This window comes from Diachasma alloeum, unplaced genomic scaffold (genome assembly GCF_001412515.2).
Source record: "Diachasma alloeum isolate Michigan unplaced genomic scaffold, Dall2.0 Dall_scaffold_00185, whole genome shotgun sequence".
NCBI lineage: Eukaryota > Metazoa > Arthropoda > Insecta > Hymenoptera > Braconidae > Diachasma > Diachasma alloeum.
Genome location: NW_021680351.1, coordinates 1,757,998 through 1,776,057, shown reverse-complemented (window position 1 = coordinate 1,776,057; position 18,060 = coordinate 1,757,998). Strand labels below are relative to the sequence as shown.

At 39.1% G+C, this 18,060-nt stretch overlaps 1 protein-coding gene across 1 annotated transcript in view; it reads left to right on the top strand.

Moving 5' to 3' along the window:
- The window catches only part of LOC107048027, a 58,449-nt gene extending 40,724 nt beyond the window's left edge, over positions 1 to 17,725 (top strand). Inside the window, exons 5-15 of the mRNA XM_015270976.1 lie at positions 7,417 to 7,771; positions 7,857 to 8,237; positions 8,326 to 8,582; positions 10,299 to 10,467; positions 12,008 to 12,119; positions 12,428 to 12,522; positions 12,723 to 12,896; positions 13,228 to 13,413; positions 14,261 to 14,719; positions 15,841 to 15,905; positions 17,088 to 17,725. Of these exons, the coding sequence (XP_015126462.1) occupies positions 7,417 to 7,771; positions 7,857 to 8,237; positions 8,326 to 8,582; positions 10,299 to 10,467; positions 12,008 to 12,119; positions 12,428 to 12,522; positions 12,723 to 12,896; positions 13,228 to 13,413; positions 14,261 to 14,719; positions 15,841 to 15,905; positions 17,088 to 17,391 (2,557 nt within the window). The 3' untranslated portion in view covers positions 17,392 to 17,725. The remainder of the gene's footprint in view (positions 1 to 7,416; positions 7,772 to 7,856; positions 8,238 to 8,325; positions 8,583 to 10,298; positions 10,468 to 12,007; positions 12,120 to 12,427; positions 12,523 to 12,722; positions 12,897 to 13,227; positions 13,414 to 14,260; positions 14,720 to 15,840; positions 15,906 to 17,087) is intronic.
- Positions 17,726 to 18,060: the final 335 nt, after the last annotated feature.

The following is an 18,060-nucleotide window of genomic DNA, read 5'->3' as shown; positions in this document are numbered from 1 at the left end:
CCAGGGGGTGAATTCCGGGCCCTAAAGCCCAAATCTAGGCTAAATTTAGTCCTACAATTTTCCTCATCGTAACCTTCAAAATCCTATATTGTGAATCCGTCAAAATATAAGTTTCCAGTAATTTATCTGACCTCCTAATGCCCAATTTTCCGGTCCATTGATTCGGTTTGCAAACTCCCGTAACTATTTGCGTGCGCCTCGCCCCAAAAAACGGACAAAAAAAATCGTCGCACCCCAATTCCTTCGCCTAGAACTCCCGGGCATTATTATATATTTTGGGCTCGAATGGTACATAGAGCATCCGCTCATGCCATCGTCTCAGGATACCCCCTGTTTGTCCCGCATACAACATCCTGAGGCACATTTGATTTATATCGGACGTTTAGCATATTTTCTAATTTACTGTTGAGAATCCTCAACGGTAACGAATACCCAGAGCTCCCTCCTTCATCTCACACAATCCAAAACTACAAATGTTACCTTTTTTTCATTTAACATGGATGCCTTTACGGCTAATGCGTGCGCTACAATTGCACACACTTTCGCAATAACAAAACGCACTTTAGTAACGTCTCTTTGGCGTGATTCACGGTGGTATTTTCCTAATCTTCATTTCTCATCTAACGCAACACATACACCATTATAGTTACTTCTGTCCTCTACCTCGAGTCTTTCTCTCACCCCCCTTTTTTTACCGATAATATCTCGACGATTTGTACGGGGCAAGATCGTTAAAGCTCAACCATAGTTTTGTATCTCTTCGAGATGCAACCCTGAATAATGAAATAAGAGGAATTGAAATGAGGAGATCAACATCTGCGCACTCGGGTGTGCAATGATTTTAATCCAATTTCATTGTCGCCTGGGAGGATGAGATGGCGTGTTTACAGAATTGAAATTTAAGGTGAGGAAAAAATGATACGTGTGAAGTGAATGTGATCAGTCGAATTTCTTTTAATTTCGTTGAGATTTTTGTTGAAACATTGCCGTTTGCATCGGGGCTAAGTGCGATTTGAATGGGCCAGGTCTCATTTTCAAGCTTGGAAAAATACCTTTGAATTGAAAAAAAAATCGGGGAATTTCACTCTGCGGTTTTTTAGTTACTGAAAATTGAAAAAGAGACGTTGAACGATTTTTTTTATTCTAAAGATATTTTTTCCCGGTTCAAAGGCCATCAACACTACGTCGAAGTAGCGCTGGTAATTCAAAAAAACTCTAGGCGGTAACGTTTTTGCAGAAAAATTGGGCGAAAACCGGCCCCGAAGACTAGTTCTCAACCCACATTCATTATTACTATTCCATTCGGTCTTTTTGAAATTCATAATCTCAATTCTGCAAAAAGAAACGAGTAAAAATGCGTGATACGTTTTTTAAAGCAACTGGAAAACAGTTTGAAGAATTGAGATATAAAAAAATATATTGTCTGGACAGGGGACGTGTGTGGGTATATCACAAGAACGCGTGGTTAGATCAGTCTAGACGCGGCCTACGTATTCGGCAGGGAGTGTTGGAGGGGGTGAGGGAGGGTTTGGAAAAAGCCAGGATTGCATTCCTACCTGCGTATGACGAAATAGTCCAACGAATGGATAATTTCTTCCGCAAAGCCCACGAAGTGAACTGGTTTCACGTAAATGCGTCGACTCCGTGTATTTTTGGGAAACGACGATCGTTCAAAAGATAAGGCCCAAATTGAGACTAGAGTGGGACCTAAATTTGGATTAGGTTTTGATGTTAATTTAGGATAGTGTGAGGCCCAAATTTAGGATGGGATTATTCAACAAAAGCTAAGGCCCAAATTTAGGCTGGAATAGGACCTAAAGTTAACATGGATTAGGGCCTGAATTTGGATTAGGCTAAGGCCCTAATTTAGACTGAACTGAGAACTAAATTTAGGTTATATGAAAATCCGAATTTAAGTCAGACCCAATTTTGGCCATGCTAGGACCTGAATTAAGATGTGATGAAGACCGTAATGTAGGCTAGAATAGGATCTAAATTACGTTAAATTGGGGTCTAAATTTAACCAAAAGTTGAGCCCAACTAATTTGAGATAAGACTAAGGCCCGGATTTAAGCTGGACGAGAGCCTCAATTTTAGTCAAACTAAAATCCGAGATTTACGTTAAACGGCAAAAAAGCTAGGGCCCAAATTTAGGCTGAAATAGGACCTACATTTAGACCGGATTGGAGCCTGAATTTGGATTAGATTACGGCCTCAATTTAGACTGAACTGAGGATGGAATTTAGATTAGACTAAGATCCAAATTAAAGTCAGGCCCAAATTTACGCTAGGTTAGGACCTAAACTGAGATAAGTCCTGGGCCCAACTTTAAGCTAGATGACAGCCTTAATTTGAGTCAGACTAAAATCCCATGATTCCCACGCGGGGACCGTAAACGCTAAAAAAGGTAAGGCCCAAATTCAGGCTAATTTAGGGCCTTAGTCTAATCTAAATTTGGGCCCTAATTTAAACCAAATCAAGTCCCAAATTTAGGTCAGACTGAGCTCCAAGATTTCACGTAAACACGTCGACTCGGCGCATTTTTGGGAAACGATAATCATAAAAAAGAAATGAACGGGGTTGAATATGTGAAACATTAAATTGGTCATGATTTATACAAGTCTCGTTTACCCGTGCTTTATCGCAACGCCGAGATCAGCCGAGTTCAGCGATAACCCCGGTACGCGACGCGTAGAAATTACAGTACGCGGGAGCACGCGTTCAACTGCTCTCGTGCCCTCGTGGGGTCTTGATGCCGAGATGTCAAACGCCATAAAACGAAACTGGCTTCAAGAATGACAAAATGTATTGTAGGAAAAATAAAAAGAAGGTGAAGACGGATGAGGGAAGGACGAAACGGACGTATGAGGGTTATGCCCGACACGTATGGAGACATCGGCCTGACCACACGTTTTCTCGTTTATTGTTATTTATGGGGAAGGGGGGGGGGGCGACGATATGAGAGGCTTTATTCTTTTTGGGCTTTACCGGAATTTTCGACCCGTTCGCTTGGGTAATTAATCATTCTGACTTCTTCATATATATATATATTTTTTTTTTTTTGAGAAGTTGGTGAGGTCAAGGAATCTACAGAGCGGAAGGGGGTGGGGGGCAGGAAAATTGTTTATTTTTACATGTAAAATATCTGTGAATGATAAGAAATGATTTGATGACTCTTCTTGTGACTCCGGAGGAAGTGATGTAGTAAATAAATGACGTCTTGCGGAGCAGAAAGTCAAACTTTTGATCATATCTTAGGACACTGTTCTAAATACGCCCACACGGAGAGAAATATTCAATAAAAATCACGTATCTTTTCCCCAATTCCGGAGCGAAATGTGGTTGTAGGTAATTTTACGGAACTGTCACGGAATTTTTCCAGAGCGTTCCGTAATTTTTATCTGAATCTCCTGTGACAAATTATGATAGCGTCACTTGAATTTTCTGAGTCGATCCCGTAATCGGTGAGCGAATTGTGAGTTCCGTAATTTTTACTGAACATTTCTCTCCGTGCAAAGATCTGAACTTCTAGTTAGACTCAGTAATTCAAACTGCACTGGGCCCTTTACCACAAAAAAATTGATCGCAGAAGCAATCGGCCGCAAATATTTGTAGGAGATACATCATAATTATGTGATGTACGTATGTTTATAGAATTATATAAATATAATATGATGTATCATATTATATAATTATGCTACAGTTTGGTACAGACCATGCTATCGATTCAACCATTTCCAATCCTCAAATTTGTCAATTAAATTATGTGAAAAAATTGGAAAAAAATCACGAATATTCAGCGCCATTGAAATTATATATTTTGCACAGAATTATTATTTTCTTAAACGTTCGTTGTTTATAAATAAATAATTGAAATTGTTTAAACTATCAGAAATCTCATTTTTTAGGCATGACATTGATTTCTGGTGAAATCCACAATATGAATAAATTTGTTACGATTGATTGTCAATCTCGAGGTTCAATATCGCGATTCAAATTCACACCGGCAAAGTTTAAATGTAAAAATCATTGTAAAATGTCCGGAAACTCAGGGTGAAATGGGGTTCAAATAAAAAGCAATAAAAGAAAATAGACTCGTCGAGAAAAATTATTATCACTGAAAAAATCAGTGTACAAATAAATAACTCCATAATCATAAAAAAGCACATCTCCGAAGCAATGTCGGGATTAATTCAACTTCAACAGTATTTTTCACCTCACGATGAACCCACACAATCTCCCCTGCTCCCGCACCTAATCTAAAACAGTAGGAGGTCGAAACAAGAGCGGAGAGTTGACGACGTGAGATGTTGACACGTCAACTCGTTTTCCCATTAACCACCCGCTCTGACCTTTCCCAAAAGAAACTGAAGAAAAAATAAACCGGCCAACGACACCAGCCACACAGCGCAGGGTGTCAGGGTTGAATCAGCGCACGTGTGACTCTCTGAATGAGGAAATAAAGAGTGAAAAAGGACAATGAAGAGAGAAAAAATTGTGGAAGCGAATGGGTGTCATTACCGGTGCTTGAACCAGGTACGACTCGTATTTCGAGTTTTCGCGGGAATAATGAAAAATACCGAGGTACATTCGTCACGCGTGCTTATGTTACGAGTGTAAATTCGTGTGAATCCCTTGATATTTCCACTTTGTCCCGACATGTTGGAGAAAAATTCCTGCTCACCCAGTCAATTCTTCATGAGATTTCCGGTTGTTGCAACGGGAATTCCAGAAACCCGCAGAAGCAGGGGGATTTTGTATATTGACAGGCCGGACGACCTCGGCGTGACCCCAACAGGTGAAAAAAATCCAGCAAAAAAAAACATGATCTGAAAAATACGATGGGATGAGTGGGGAAACAGAGGGGGTCATTATCAATGTTGTCCTCAAGTTGGGATCCCTAGCTGCAGCCGGACTAGACACTTTGGATTTATGGAATATATTTAGCGGAATATCCCGTGATTTATCGGATATTCCAGCGCGACCGATGACCCCTCCTCTCTTACTAAGTCGTTGACAATTTTTTTTCCTACTTAATTCGATGTTTTTTTTTAATGGCGTAACTTATGGATTCCGACGGGGGGTCCTAAATGAGGCAAATGGGGGTTTTACTCGCTACGCTTGCAGGTATTCTTAATTGGTGATGAGGATGATTGAGGGGATATCGACGGCATCGAGAAAAAATTTCTAATTTTCTAGTCTTTGATTTAGATATTAGAGATGGCTCGGGAAGGCGACGAGATTGCATGGTATTGGTGTCATTGGAAAGCCAGAGAAATTTTGTGCTAGGTTGGAAAATCAAGAACCGTTTCGCCCCTGTACTTTCTGGGGAATTTCGGAATTTTTTTTTCGGTGAAAATCTTTTTGACTATATTTTTTCAAAATGTAAGCTACTGGGGCAAAACGCCTCTCCCCATCTTTCCAATGACACAACTCACGACTTGAAATCATACTTTTTCGAAAAGTAGAATTCAACTACTGGGACAAAATGGGTCGACTTTTCTCAGATTTCGCTTGGAATTTCCGCACTTCTCCAATGACACAACTTCCAAACTTTAATCTTATCAACTTCCTAAAAATATCATCTCCTTATCGAAATCATACTTCTTCCAAAAGCAGAATTCGCCAGCTAAATCTGACAGAACTTCCGCGATGGTATTTCAGGAGCTACTGGGGCAAAACGGATAGTCTTTTCCTCGATTTCGGTTGCAATTCCCCCACCTCTCCAATGACACAACTTCCAAACTTTAATCTTATCAACTTCCTAAAAATATCCTCTCCTTATCGAAATCATACTTCTTCCAAAAGCAGAATTCGCCAGCTAAATCTGACAGAACTTCCGCGATGGTATTTCAGGAGCTACTGGGGCAAAACGGATAGTCTTTTCCTCGATTTCGGTTGCAATTCCCCCACCTCTCCAATGACACAACTTCCAAACTTTAATCTTATCAACTTCCTAAAAATATCATCTCCTTATCGAAATCATACTTCTTCCAAAAGCAGAATTCGCCAGCTAAATCTGACAGAACTTCCGCGATGGTATTTCAGGAGCTACTGGGGCAAAACGGATAGTCTTTTCCTCGATTTCGGTTGCAATTCCCCCACCTCTCCAATGACACAACTTCCAAACTTTAATCTTATCAACTTCCTAAAAATATCATCTCCTTATCGAAATCATACTTCTTCCAAAAGCAGAATTCGCCAGCTAAATCTGACAGAACTTCCGCGATGGTATTTCAGGAGCTACTGGGGCAAAACGGATCGACTTTTTTTAGATTTCGGTTGGAATTTCCCAACCTCTCCAATGACACAACTTGCAACCTTCAATCTCATCAACTTCCTAAAAATATCAACTCCTTATCGAAATCATACTTTTTCGAAAAGTAAAACCTCCTCGCCTGTATTCCAGGGACGACTGTAGCGAAACGAGTAGTCTTCTTATCAATTCAAGACACCACTTGGAAGCTTCCCTATCATCAACCCCAGAAGAATCTCCGTTCACAATCGAATTCATACTTTCCCCAAAAGTCAAATTGCCCAGCGAAATCTCCTCACAGCCATTAAAAAAATTCCCCGCGAAAACGTACATCTCATAATTCCATTCTGCAGAGAAAAAAAAATGAAGAAAAAGACCAACTCCTTTTCGGTGTCTCTCGACGGCCCTCGGATTAGCATCGCATTACCTCTCCGCGAGGATCGAAGCACTCTGGGGATCCATTTCACATAAGCCGAATTCATAGTCCCTCATGTATATATTTTCGTTGGGCATAGCCGCGGGTTATGACATTCCTTTCTCACTCCAACTCGTCCGAAAAATTTCCAATTCCCCTTTATCCACCCGTTTACTTATTTATCTCGCTCCTAGTCGTTATTCCACGTTCGCAAGGATCCCTTTGCATTAGACTTACCGGCACATCCTCGACTAGATAAAAACAAAGATGGAGGGAGTCGAAGCGAGACGAAAGGGAGCAAGAAGGGGCGAGAGATAGTTCCCCTCCGGAGGGTAGAGATCAGGTATCAAAAGAGAATGTAAAAAAAAGGGCCATTGTATCGAAGCATCTGACCGTAGGTACAAGGGAGCCGGTGCTCTTGCACGTACCTGTGGTGCATGAGACTGAAAAAAAAAATTATGGAAAGGAAGAGAAAAAATGGCGAGCGAGGGGGGGATATTGGGTGGTAAAGTTGACGAGAAAGAGTGGAATTCATTCCCTCGAAGGGGTCCTTGAAGTGCAAAGGATATCACGTCCATACCTTGAGAAGCGTTGGCAGTTTATAAGGGTAGACGTCATTGTCAAATCCTGTATTATAATGCTAAATATAACATGTTAACTACTTGATACAAAGGAAAACAGTAGACTCGCATTTCATCGAATGTTAATGTTTTTTAATGCTGAAATTTTAACCATTTTGACAAAGGGGTGTAATGGGCCAGAAGCTGCTGGTACAAGAGAGCCCATCAAATCGTATTGAAAATACCGGAGGTGAGACAACAGGTAGTGGTGAGCTTCATCACTTCCTGCATCAGTACAATCAGCAATCACCGAGCCCAAATCAGAGTCTTCAGGGTAATGGTGGCAGTCTACCGCTTCCTCTGAGTCCCCAATCGTTGCGTCATGATGGTAATACAACATCGAGTGGTTTGACTGGGGTCAAGAGGGAGCCGGAAGATCTTAGCTCGTCTCGTACAGGTCAGCAATCCAGTAAACGGCACAAACAGGCACAACCGGATAGTCCAACGCCACCCGGAATGTATCATCATCATCAACTTCAGGTATTTGAGCTTGTCATTTCTAATTGGATTTTGCCTCATGTTAATCATAGCGCGGCCTAAATCGGCACATTTTTCTCTCCATCAGGTCCAGCAATACGGAAGTCCCTATGATCCATACTCATCCTGCAGCCCTCGTCTTCAGTCAACGACGTACGGTACTTCAACATCGGCGAGTGGTAATGCCAGTGCACAGGGGAGTCTTCATCAGGAAGGGACAGCTGTCTACGTCACGGGAGATGCACTACCACCACTTGCATCGTCGAGTTCCTCAGCTTTGCCCACGACAACGTCCTCGTACACTAGGTACGAGGTTGTTCCAAGCTCTTACGCTACGACGCACGCGATAAGATCGTCGTCTAGCAGCAGCAAAGTCCTCACTGTTGATCTACCGAGTCCGGATTCCGGAATCGGGGCTGATGCTGTCACACCGAGACAGGATCATCATCCACCAACGGCGCTACATCAGGTATTCCACATGAGTTGTCGAGCTGTCTTCTGTCGTCTTTCATTTGTAAGTTGTCGGCAGTTGACGGATGATTTCTTTTTGCTTGCAGTCATCCTTCGACTACACGGAGTTGTGCCCTGGTGGCACCACCAGCAGCACAACTGTTGTTCTCGAGAGTGGTGCTGTTATTCATCATCCACCTCTTCAACTTCAGCTTCAACAGGGACACACGCAGAATCAAGTACCACGTAGTCTTGTTGGGGCTGGCACGCCTAATCCGAGTGCAACACCAACACCACCTAGATCCCGTCCATGGCATGATTTTGGGAGGCAAAATGATGCTGACAAAATTCAAATACCAAAAATGTAAGATTACGACGTACGTCGTCAAATTTATCATTTACTTGGCATGTCTCCTTTTTCATAAATGTGTTTTGAACACTATTGAACTGTAGCTTATAAACAATACATTTGACTTTATGAGCAGCTCGACGTCCAATCCGAAGCCTAAAAAAGCCGATGTCGGAGATTGTCTCACGACAAACGTTTCGAAAGAAAAAATTATTGAAAAATATTGATAATTGATTTTTTGAAGAAAAATCTTTAAATTAGCAAGTTTGTGTTTAAATAACTCGAAGAACATGAAAACTTCCTTCCAAAAATCATTGACAAAATGACGAATATTTCTCCGTCAAATTTATCAATAATTTGTCACCAGTTATGACCAATAAATGAAGTGTTGGCGTGAGTTAATGTACACAAGTATGGAATACTTGAGGAATTGATATGAAAATTAAGTGACGCGTGTTGCGTACAGTCGAAATGTCATGGGTCGACATATATCATCGTCGAACAGTCCGTTATATTGGCATATACAACGGCAAATAGCAGATTATTAAGTGTCCACACTGTACGACTGGGAGGAAGGTAAAAATAATCTGTGGGAAATGACTGGACAGGGTATTCAACTTACTAATGTCGTTGGGGTATGGGGCGAGTCTTATCGTACCATGGGTTACAACTTATCGGTATCATTCAGTTTACCGGCTCAACACCCATTAATATTTTTCAACGCAATATTGCGGAGAATATAACATGGAAGTCACGAGACAGTCCCGGTTTTACCGATATATAGGGTTTTTTTGAAAAAAAGAAGGTCTCAGATAGTTTAACTAGACGCCGACATAGGTAGTACGCTTCAGCGGCTTTCTGATACTGGGTACCACTTCCTATTGATAAGGACGGGACAATTTTACTTGGTGAACTCTACGCTCTGTCGATGGAAATTTTGGATCTAGAAAAAATTAGGGTTCTGTGTGTGTGTGTTTTTTTTAATGAATTGGAATCAGCTTCGAGGGGTTCTTTTTATGGGATTATGTGTTTGTAATCGTCTTAAGTATTCATTTTGAATGAGTTACGAAGGATTAGTGGCTAGTGAAAGCACCACTTGCTTCCGTTAGATGAAGCCAACTAAGAGGATGGGGAAAAATGGGTTATTTAGGGTAATATGATAGCCGAGGTGGTTTAAGGGTTAATGAAGACCTGTGAAATACCTCAAAATTTATTCAATTTCACTTGGCCAATCTCGAGTTGTTGAGAAAAGCAAATTTTCTTAAAAAGCAAGGTCTCATCGTCAAAGGATAGGGCAAAATGGGACGATTAGAATAATATGACATTCAAGATGTTGTTAGGGTTGATGGAGAGCTTCAAATTGTCTCAAGATTTTTTCATTTTCGCTCAGCCAATCCCAAGTTATGAATAGAAAGCCAATTTTGCAAAAAGCAAGGTTTCATCTTCAAAAAAGCAATTACGAATTAAGTGGATGGGGCAAAATGGGAGGGTCAGAATAACATGACTTTCAAGAGGTTGTAAGGGTTGATGGAGAGCTTCAAATTGTCTCAAGATTTTTTCAATTCCACTCAGCCAGTCCCAAGTTATTGATGAAAAAATAATTTTGAGAAAAGCAAGTTTTCGTCCAAAAAAATGAAATCTAGAACGTAATGAACGGGGCGGAAAACTTATTTCAATTTTAAAATCATTTTCGTTCTAGAAGCAATATTGTAACAGTTGCTTTTCCAACAGATACTCAGCGTATGGATTTAAATATCATTTGGAATCACCCATCAGCACATCACAACGAAGAGAGGACGACAGAATAACGTATATAAATAAAGGTCAATTTTATGGAATAACGTTGGATTATGTACCAGACCCGGATAAACCTCTACTCAAGGCCGGTCAGACTGTAAAGGTAAGAATTATAGTTTTATTACATTTGAAGAATTATCGTTAATAATGGATTTTTTGTTAGCGAAAGAAACTCACGTTTTCCATTCATTATGATTTAACTCATTGCGCCCCTCATTGATAAGACCGGTCAATAAACTTTCGATAATAGATGTCGGTAATGAGAACGTGTTTATAAAGTCGCAATGAAGGGAGAAATCGTCATTATTTTTTTGGCTGCACGTCGATAAGTTTCATCTTTCGTAAAAATTTGAGGTAGAGATGCTGATTCTTTTCACCTTTTGAGAAATCATGGAATTTTTACGCATTCATTCGAATTGATTACACGTCCTTTTGATAAGACCGATCTACTTTATACACACGAACTGATAGACATCACGAACATGAGGCTGATATGACTTTTATTACGTGTATGAAAACCAGTCAGAAGTCATTTCCTCATCTTGATTAGCAATCATATACTTTTGATACACTTCAAATATCAGTTATGCATTTGCGGATAGAAAATTTAACACGCGACAAAAACTCAAATAGTCAATCTACGCCCGAGTCTGGGTGAGGAATGGAGTGAAATGGTCATTGGGCCATAACTATTTTACAAATCACTGGGGAAAATGATAAGCGCGATCAATCTATATATAAATCGAGCGTTCATTCACCCGAAACACTAAAAATTGTCGTGGGCAGGCGTGCTGTATAGCTTCGTAGGATTTGCGTTAATGTTGACCATATTTATCTGATTATGTTATTTCACGGATTTATTGCCGGGTTTGAAACGTGTTATTTGGCTGACATCGGTTCATTTTTTATGTTTTAGTTATGCGACAAATTTCGTTTGACTTCATTAAAGTATTTTAATAGGATCTCGTGACGTTTAATTTGAACGTTGGGCGTTGAATAGTTTTTGAGACATTCTTCTTTCGAAATTGGGATATTTCCTGAATTTTTTCAAAAGTAATAATACTATCCAAATTGTTTTTTTTCGTATTATAATAGAAAAATAACTGGAAAATTATAATTTCAGAAAGCGTAGATGACTTCATTGTCTCCTTCCTGCGAAAATTTCTGTTGATTTTTATTAAATAAACTAAATTGTAAAATTGTGGAATTGAAGAACGAATTAACCGAGTTTTCGAAGAATACCTGCGAATCTAAGGGAGATATCAAAATTTTCATAATAACCTTTTTTGTAGAGTGAATTGATAGCTACAAAAAAGGTAGTAACAAAAATTTTGCTATTTCCCTTAGATTCCGAGATATTCATTGAAAACTGGCGAATGGTCAAAATCGACTTGAACCGATTTCCCCCTTCGCTACTGAATTGCTTTAAAAATCGTCAACGATTACTCAAGAAATAGTTGTTGAATTCGCTTCACTCACAGCTCAATGACTCCTTATCCTTGAACATCCGTAGTTTTTTAAGAAAAATCCGGATAAAACAGATTGCCATCACCACTAAATCCCTAAAAATCGTAAAAATCATGAGTTGCACGTGCATGCATACGATATCAAGACAATTTCTTCATCCTCCTTTCAATTTTCAGAGTGTGGTAATGCTCATGTTTCGCGAGGAGAAGAGCCCCGAGGACGAGATAAAAGCCTGGCAATTCTGGCACGGCAGACAGCACTCAGTGAAGCAACGAATTCTCGATGCAGGTGAGTCATTCCTCCTTTTATTACCCATTAAAAATTAATATCACTTAATGATATCCATTGAATCGAGAGAAAAACAACAATCTTATATTCAAACGTTGAAGAAAAAGTTGCAAAAGAAATATTTATATCGTTTGCGCAAGCTGTCGGATATTCATTTAGCCAACGACAGGATATATCTGTGGTAAGCCTCACTGTAACACATGGCAGTTTAATTTGCATATGTTTACTCATTTTTTTGTCTGTTGCACGGCCTGTTGAGTAGTGAGACAATCTTGAGATAATTTCTCATTTTTCGGTGTCATTTCTAGATACGAAAAACAGCGTTGGACTGGTTGGGTGCATCGAGGAAGTGGCTCACAATGCCATTGCCGTTTATTGGAATCCGTTGGAATCATCTGCCAAGGTGAATACCTATTGCCAGAGATATTTTAGTGAAATTAATCTTAAACAATTCATCATTTCAAAAAATAGGGGGAAATTTGAAAGAACAAAGATCTATTTGGCCCCAATATTGCCTGTGATACCTCAAAAGTGGATGGCAAACAGAAAATGTGGCCTTTTCCATGAAGTCAACATTAATTAATGACTCAATTTGTTTTGCAGATTAATGTAGCTGTACAGTGTCTGAGTACTGATTTCTCAAGTCAAAAGGGAGTTAAAGGATTGCCATTGCACATTCAAGTTGATACTTATGAAGAACCACCATCGCCACACAGCCATGGGTATACGCCACCTTCACACAGGGGTTACTGTCAGATTAAAGTCTTCTGCGATAAGGTAAAATCATTGATTAATTCAGATGAAAAATTTGGTCGGAGAAAAAAATTGGGAAAAGGTTACCAAAATTACCATTTGTTCCATGAAAAACTATCCCATGAACTTTAATGATTGCTCAAGACAGCGTAATCATTCACGTGGGTGGAAATTTTTCTGACATAGAATGGCTTTTTTTCGATTTTGACTAGGGGTCAATTTACAATTTCGCTCCACGAAAAAATGAAAATGACCAGTGATTTTTCATTCGTAAAATTTTCATCCAATTTTTCTCTCCGTGTGCAAGACTCGTTCGGTGTTGATTTTGGAAATGAATTTTGTTCTGATAATTCAGGGTGCTGAGCGAAAAACAAGGGACGAGGAGAGAAGAGCGGCCAAAAGAAAGATGACGGCAACCGGAAGGAAGAAACTAGATGAACTGTATCACTCAGTGACTGAACGAAGTGAATTCTACACTATGGCGGATTTGCATAAGCCCCCCGTACTATTTTCACCGCCTGCTGAGCATTCAATTGATAAGGTACATAATCATAAAGCCATTAATCCTTTCAATCAAATGAAATCGTTGAGCGAGTGGTTGGGTGGAGGCTTTGTAATATAACTGGAAAATGCTGGGTGAGGAGTGGTATGAATTTTAAAGACATGAGGCATTAGAAAGTGAGAGGAACTGACTGGGAAATTTAGCGGTTGGGAGGTGTCGCTGGTGATAATAATTCAGACAGAGAATTTATTAATTTCTAGTTCGATGTGATTAATATCTTGCTGCTGCAGTAAATTGCGAAGATGTTGGTCGTAATGAAAATTATCTGCTTGCCATATTTGATGGCATTGAAGTGAAAATTTCTGTTGGTGAAGGCAGCACTTGCTTTGGTTAGACAATCGTAATTAAGAGGATGGGGTTAAATGGGTTGTCCGGAATAAAATAATAGTCAAGATGTTGTAAGGGTTGATAACGAGCTTCAAATTGTCTCAGAATTTATTCAATTTCACTCAGTCAATCCAAAGTTATTGATAGAAAGAGAATTCTGCGGAAAGCAAGTCTTCAAAAATTGAGATCACGAACTAAGTACGTGAGGCAAAACGGGTTGTCCGGAATAAAATGATATTTAAGATATTGTAAAGGTTGATGATGAGCTTCAATTTGTCTCAGAATTTTTTTAATTTCACTCAACCAATCCAAAGTTATTGATAAAATGAGAGTTTGCGAAAAACAAGATTTCATCCACAAAAATTTAGTCATATTTAATATGAACAGATAGAGCAAAAAAAAACAATTGCATTTGTCATATTCGATGACACTGAATTCACCATTAGCCATAAATACTTCAACCAATGAATGCATCATGATAATAAATTTCCCTCCGCAGTTTTCAACAATGGAACTATCTGGTTTTTACGGCGGTGGAAATGGAGGTGGTGACACAGACACCTCATCCCTATCCAACGGCGAAGGTGGTGGAATAAAAACAGGGGCCAGCAGTCCCTACCCCGGCTGCGGTCGACCAAGTCTTCCAGCGCTCAAATTTCACAACCACTTTCCCCCGGACAATCTGACAACCCTTCACGACAAGAAAGACTCCCTCCTGATGCAGGTGCAGGAGCTCCAGGGGACAGTTCTTCAGAGTGTCCCCCAGGGTGCCTTAACAGCTGGTGCCCTTGTGTCGGGGGTAGGCAATCGCCTACACCTCCAGCATCAACAGCCAACAAATCACCTCCGCACGTCAGACGGCGAAGATCGCGTTATGCTGTACGTCAGACAGGAGTCCGAAGACGTATATACACCCCTCCACGTGGCACCACCGACAGTTCAGGGACTGCTCAACGCTGTAAGCATCACCCAAGACTCAACTCGCCTCTACTATCAAATCTAGATAATTAAGCAACGGAGAAAAGTGGATTTGTCTCTGATAATTATAACCGATGAATGAAAATTTATTAAAATGAAAGTGCAAAATCACCTGGTGTTTATTTTTTACTCGAAAATAATGCGAAAAAATAAAAATAAAAATTCAATTTTCTCTTGTTGTCGTAACGGTAAGTTACCCCGTTGCCATTTGAGACGAGGAAAAAAGCACTAATCGATGAATATTAAATGTTAATGCTTGTATAATCGGATAGTGAAAAGTTGTTAAAGTGAAACTGGAATTTTTATGATATTTTTTGCCACATGCACTGTTAGAAAAAAAAGATGCAACTTTAATTTGAATTGAATTCCAACATTTACCGGAATTCTTCTGATTTCTATCAATTTTCAGGGAATAATTGAACTGAAATTCACAGTTTCCTTTGGTTTTCCCGAAAGTTTGGAATTTTCAGTGATGAAATTCGTTGAAATTTCAGGGAAACTAAAATGTCACACACCCTTTTTTCATATCACTACATTGTATAGTAAATTGTACAGAAAGTCCACCCAATTCACCACATTTATTGATATCAGTATTAATTCAGTCCGAGTTACTTATCCCACCGGAATATTCTTATCATGTGCATGAAATACCGGGCATTTATCATGATTAATAATCACCACCCGTGGCACCCAAGCTCTTTTCATTGGCTAATTAATATTAATGCGCATGACTGCACAACCTGTTTTTAATTTTTTTTTAATTGTTTATATGTTTTAACATGCAGAGGCCTCAGTTGCCAATGGCTGTAATTTATTACAATTGAGAGACTGATGCAGATAAATTGTACAGATCTGTATCAAGTTGGATCACTGAGAATTAAGGGATAGGATTTTAATCCCCCCATCACGATAAATGTATTGAGAAAAAAGTGGAAAAATATGCCAATTGACTAGTAGATACATTGAAAAGACTCGTCTCTCCGGGTGGACGATTAAAGATCAATTTTTTTTTCAATTAGAAAAAATAATTGAGATATTGAAAAACGCGTGCATGAACGAAAGTGTCAAAATTCTAATATTCTACTTTTTTCTATTTTACAGATTGAGTCAAAGTACAAAATTGCATCCTCGAGTATTAATAATCTCTATCGCAAAAACACAAAGGGGTAAGTTTAGTAGAGTGTCATCTTTACTCGCATGCACATTAGCCTGCGGCCATAGTGCATGACAATTAACGGTGACATTATATTGGACCTGGGGTACTCCTTTTTTTTCTATCACTTTCTTTTACCACCTTTTTCTCAACTCAATACTGTTTTTACTCGCCTGTATTTGGTTACTGTGGGCTGAAGCTTGGTTTGGAAAAGGGTTTTGTCGAGCTTTACAGCATCTTGAATATCATTCTCTCTTAACAGACCGTCTTGCCCTGTTACTGAGGATGAAAACTTCCTTTTCGCAAAATTGTGTTTCTATTGATAACTCGGGATTGGCTGAGTGAAATTCTCTCAGTGTTGAGATATTTTGAAGCTATTCATCACCCCTCACAACATCTTAAATATCATTTCATTCGGAACAGCCCGTCTTGCCCCATCTACTTTGTTTATGATCTTATTCTTGCGGACGAATTCTCGTTTTTGGGAAAATTGTTTCTATTGATAACTCGGAATTGACTGAGTGAAATTCAATAAGTTTTGAGATATTTTGGAACTATTCATCAACCCTCACAACATCTCCAATATCATTTTATTCGGAACAACCCGGCTTGTCCCATCTACTTTGTTTATGATCTTACTCTTGTGGATGAAATCTTGCTTTTGGAAAAATTGCGTTTTTATTGATAACTCGGAAATGGCTGAGTGAAACTGAATAAATTTAGAGGCAATTTAGAGGTGTTCATCAAGCCAAAGAATATCTTCAATATAATTTTATTCTGAACATCCCGTCTTGCCCCATTCACTCAGTTCGTAATCTCATTTTTTATATGAAAGCTTGTCTTTCGCAAAATTATCTCTTCCGCAATCGCTCAAAATTGGCTGAGGAAAATTGAATAAATCGTAAATATCATTTTATCCTGGACAGCCCATTTTACCCCGCCCACTTATTGGTCTCCCTCTAACGTCAACAGTCGCTGCTTCCACTGACAACTAATCCTTTCTAACTCATTTAAAATTAAACCTCTAACTCGCCATACATTCATTAAAATTATTCCAGCATTGACGATGTTGAGCCCCTTATCAACCTAAGAGATACTGAATTCATGAATATGTAGTGTCTTCTATAGAAACTTATAGTTATGTCAACAGCTCGAGGCTCAAAAATCATCAGAAAAACCCTGGCTTTTGTTTCAGAATTACAGCGAAAATTGATGACGACATGATACGCTATTACGTCGATGAGGATCTCTTTCTCCTCGAAGTGAGTCACTCACCGAATCAAGAGCACGCTAGGAATCCGAGTAATCCGGGATCACCGGGTGATCCTGACGATCCAAACGAGTCAACATCGATTGGATATGACGTGACACTCATCGAATTGCCACCGGTTCAGTCGCAATTGCCGCCACCCCCATCGCCTATATCAGTTAGTCATGGGAATCCCCATGCTCACGTTCACGGACACAATCCACACATCCACGAGGTGACGAATACGTGAATTTGGGGGAGTGAAATTACTGAGTTTATTTGTAAATAGAGGCCATCTGAACAGGTAGCAATTGACGATTGTTCGATGAGTACTTATGCAACGTAATTACGAAGTTTTGATGATAATGATGTTATGATTAACGTTTTTGTTCGTTGTTGAATGTATGTTATCTTCATAGTTGACTGTTGAGCATTCCTTTTCGATTTAAGGATATCCAGGTATCTTTTACAGTTTAGTACAGGTCATACTATCAATTCAGCCCTTTTCAATCGTCATATTTGTCAGTTAAATTGCGCGAGAAAAATTTTAAAAAAATCGAGAATATTCAGCGTCATTCAAATTACATTTTGCACAGAATTATTATTATTTTTTAAAAGTAGTCCTTTATAAATGAATGATTGAAATTGTTTAATGAAATCGATTTATGGTAAAATCCTGAAGATTAATAAATTTGTTAGGATTCCGAAGAAATGATTTTTATGGTGGAAAATTGATTGTTTGTAAATTATTTATAGAAAATGCTCGTTGTTTTAGAAAATTGCATTTTTTAAATTATTTCATCAATCTTCCTCCAAAAGCAAACTTTCATATTTTTTTTCACATTTATAAAGTGTTTTTTAATGGTTCAATACCGAAATTCAAATTCAGACCTGCAAAGTTTGAATGATAATTTAAGTG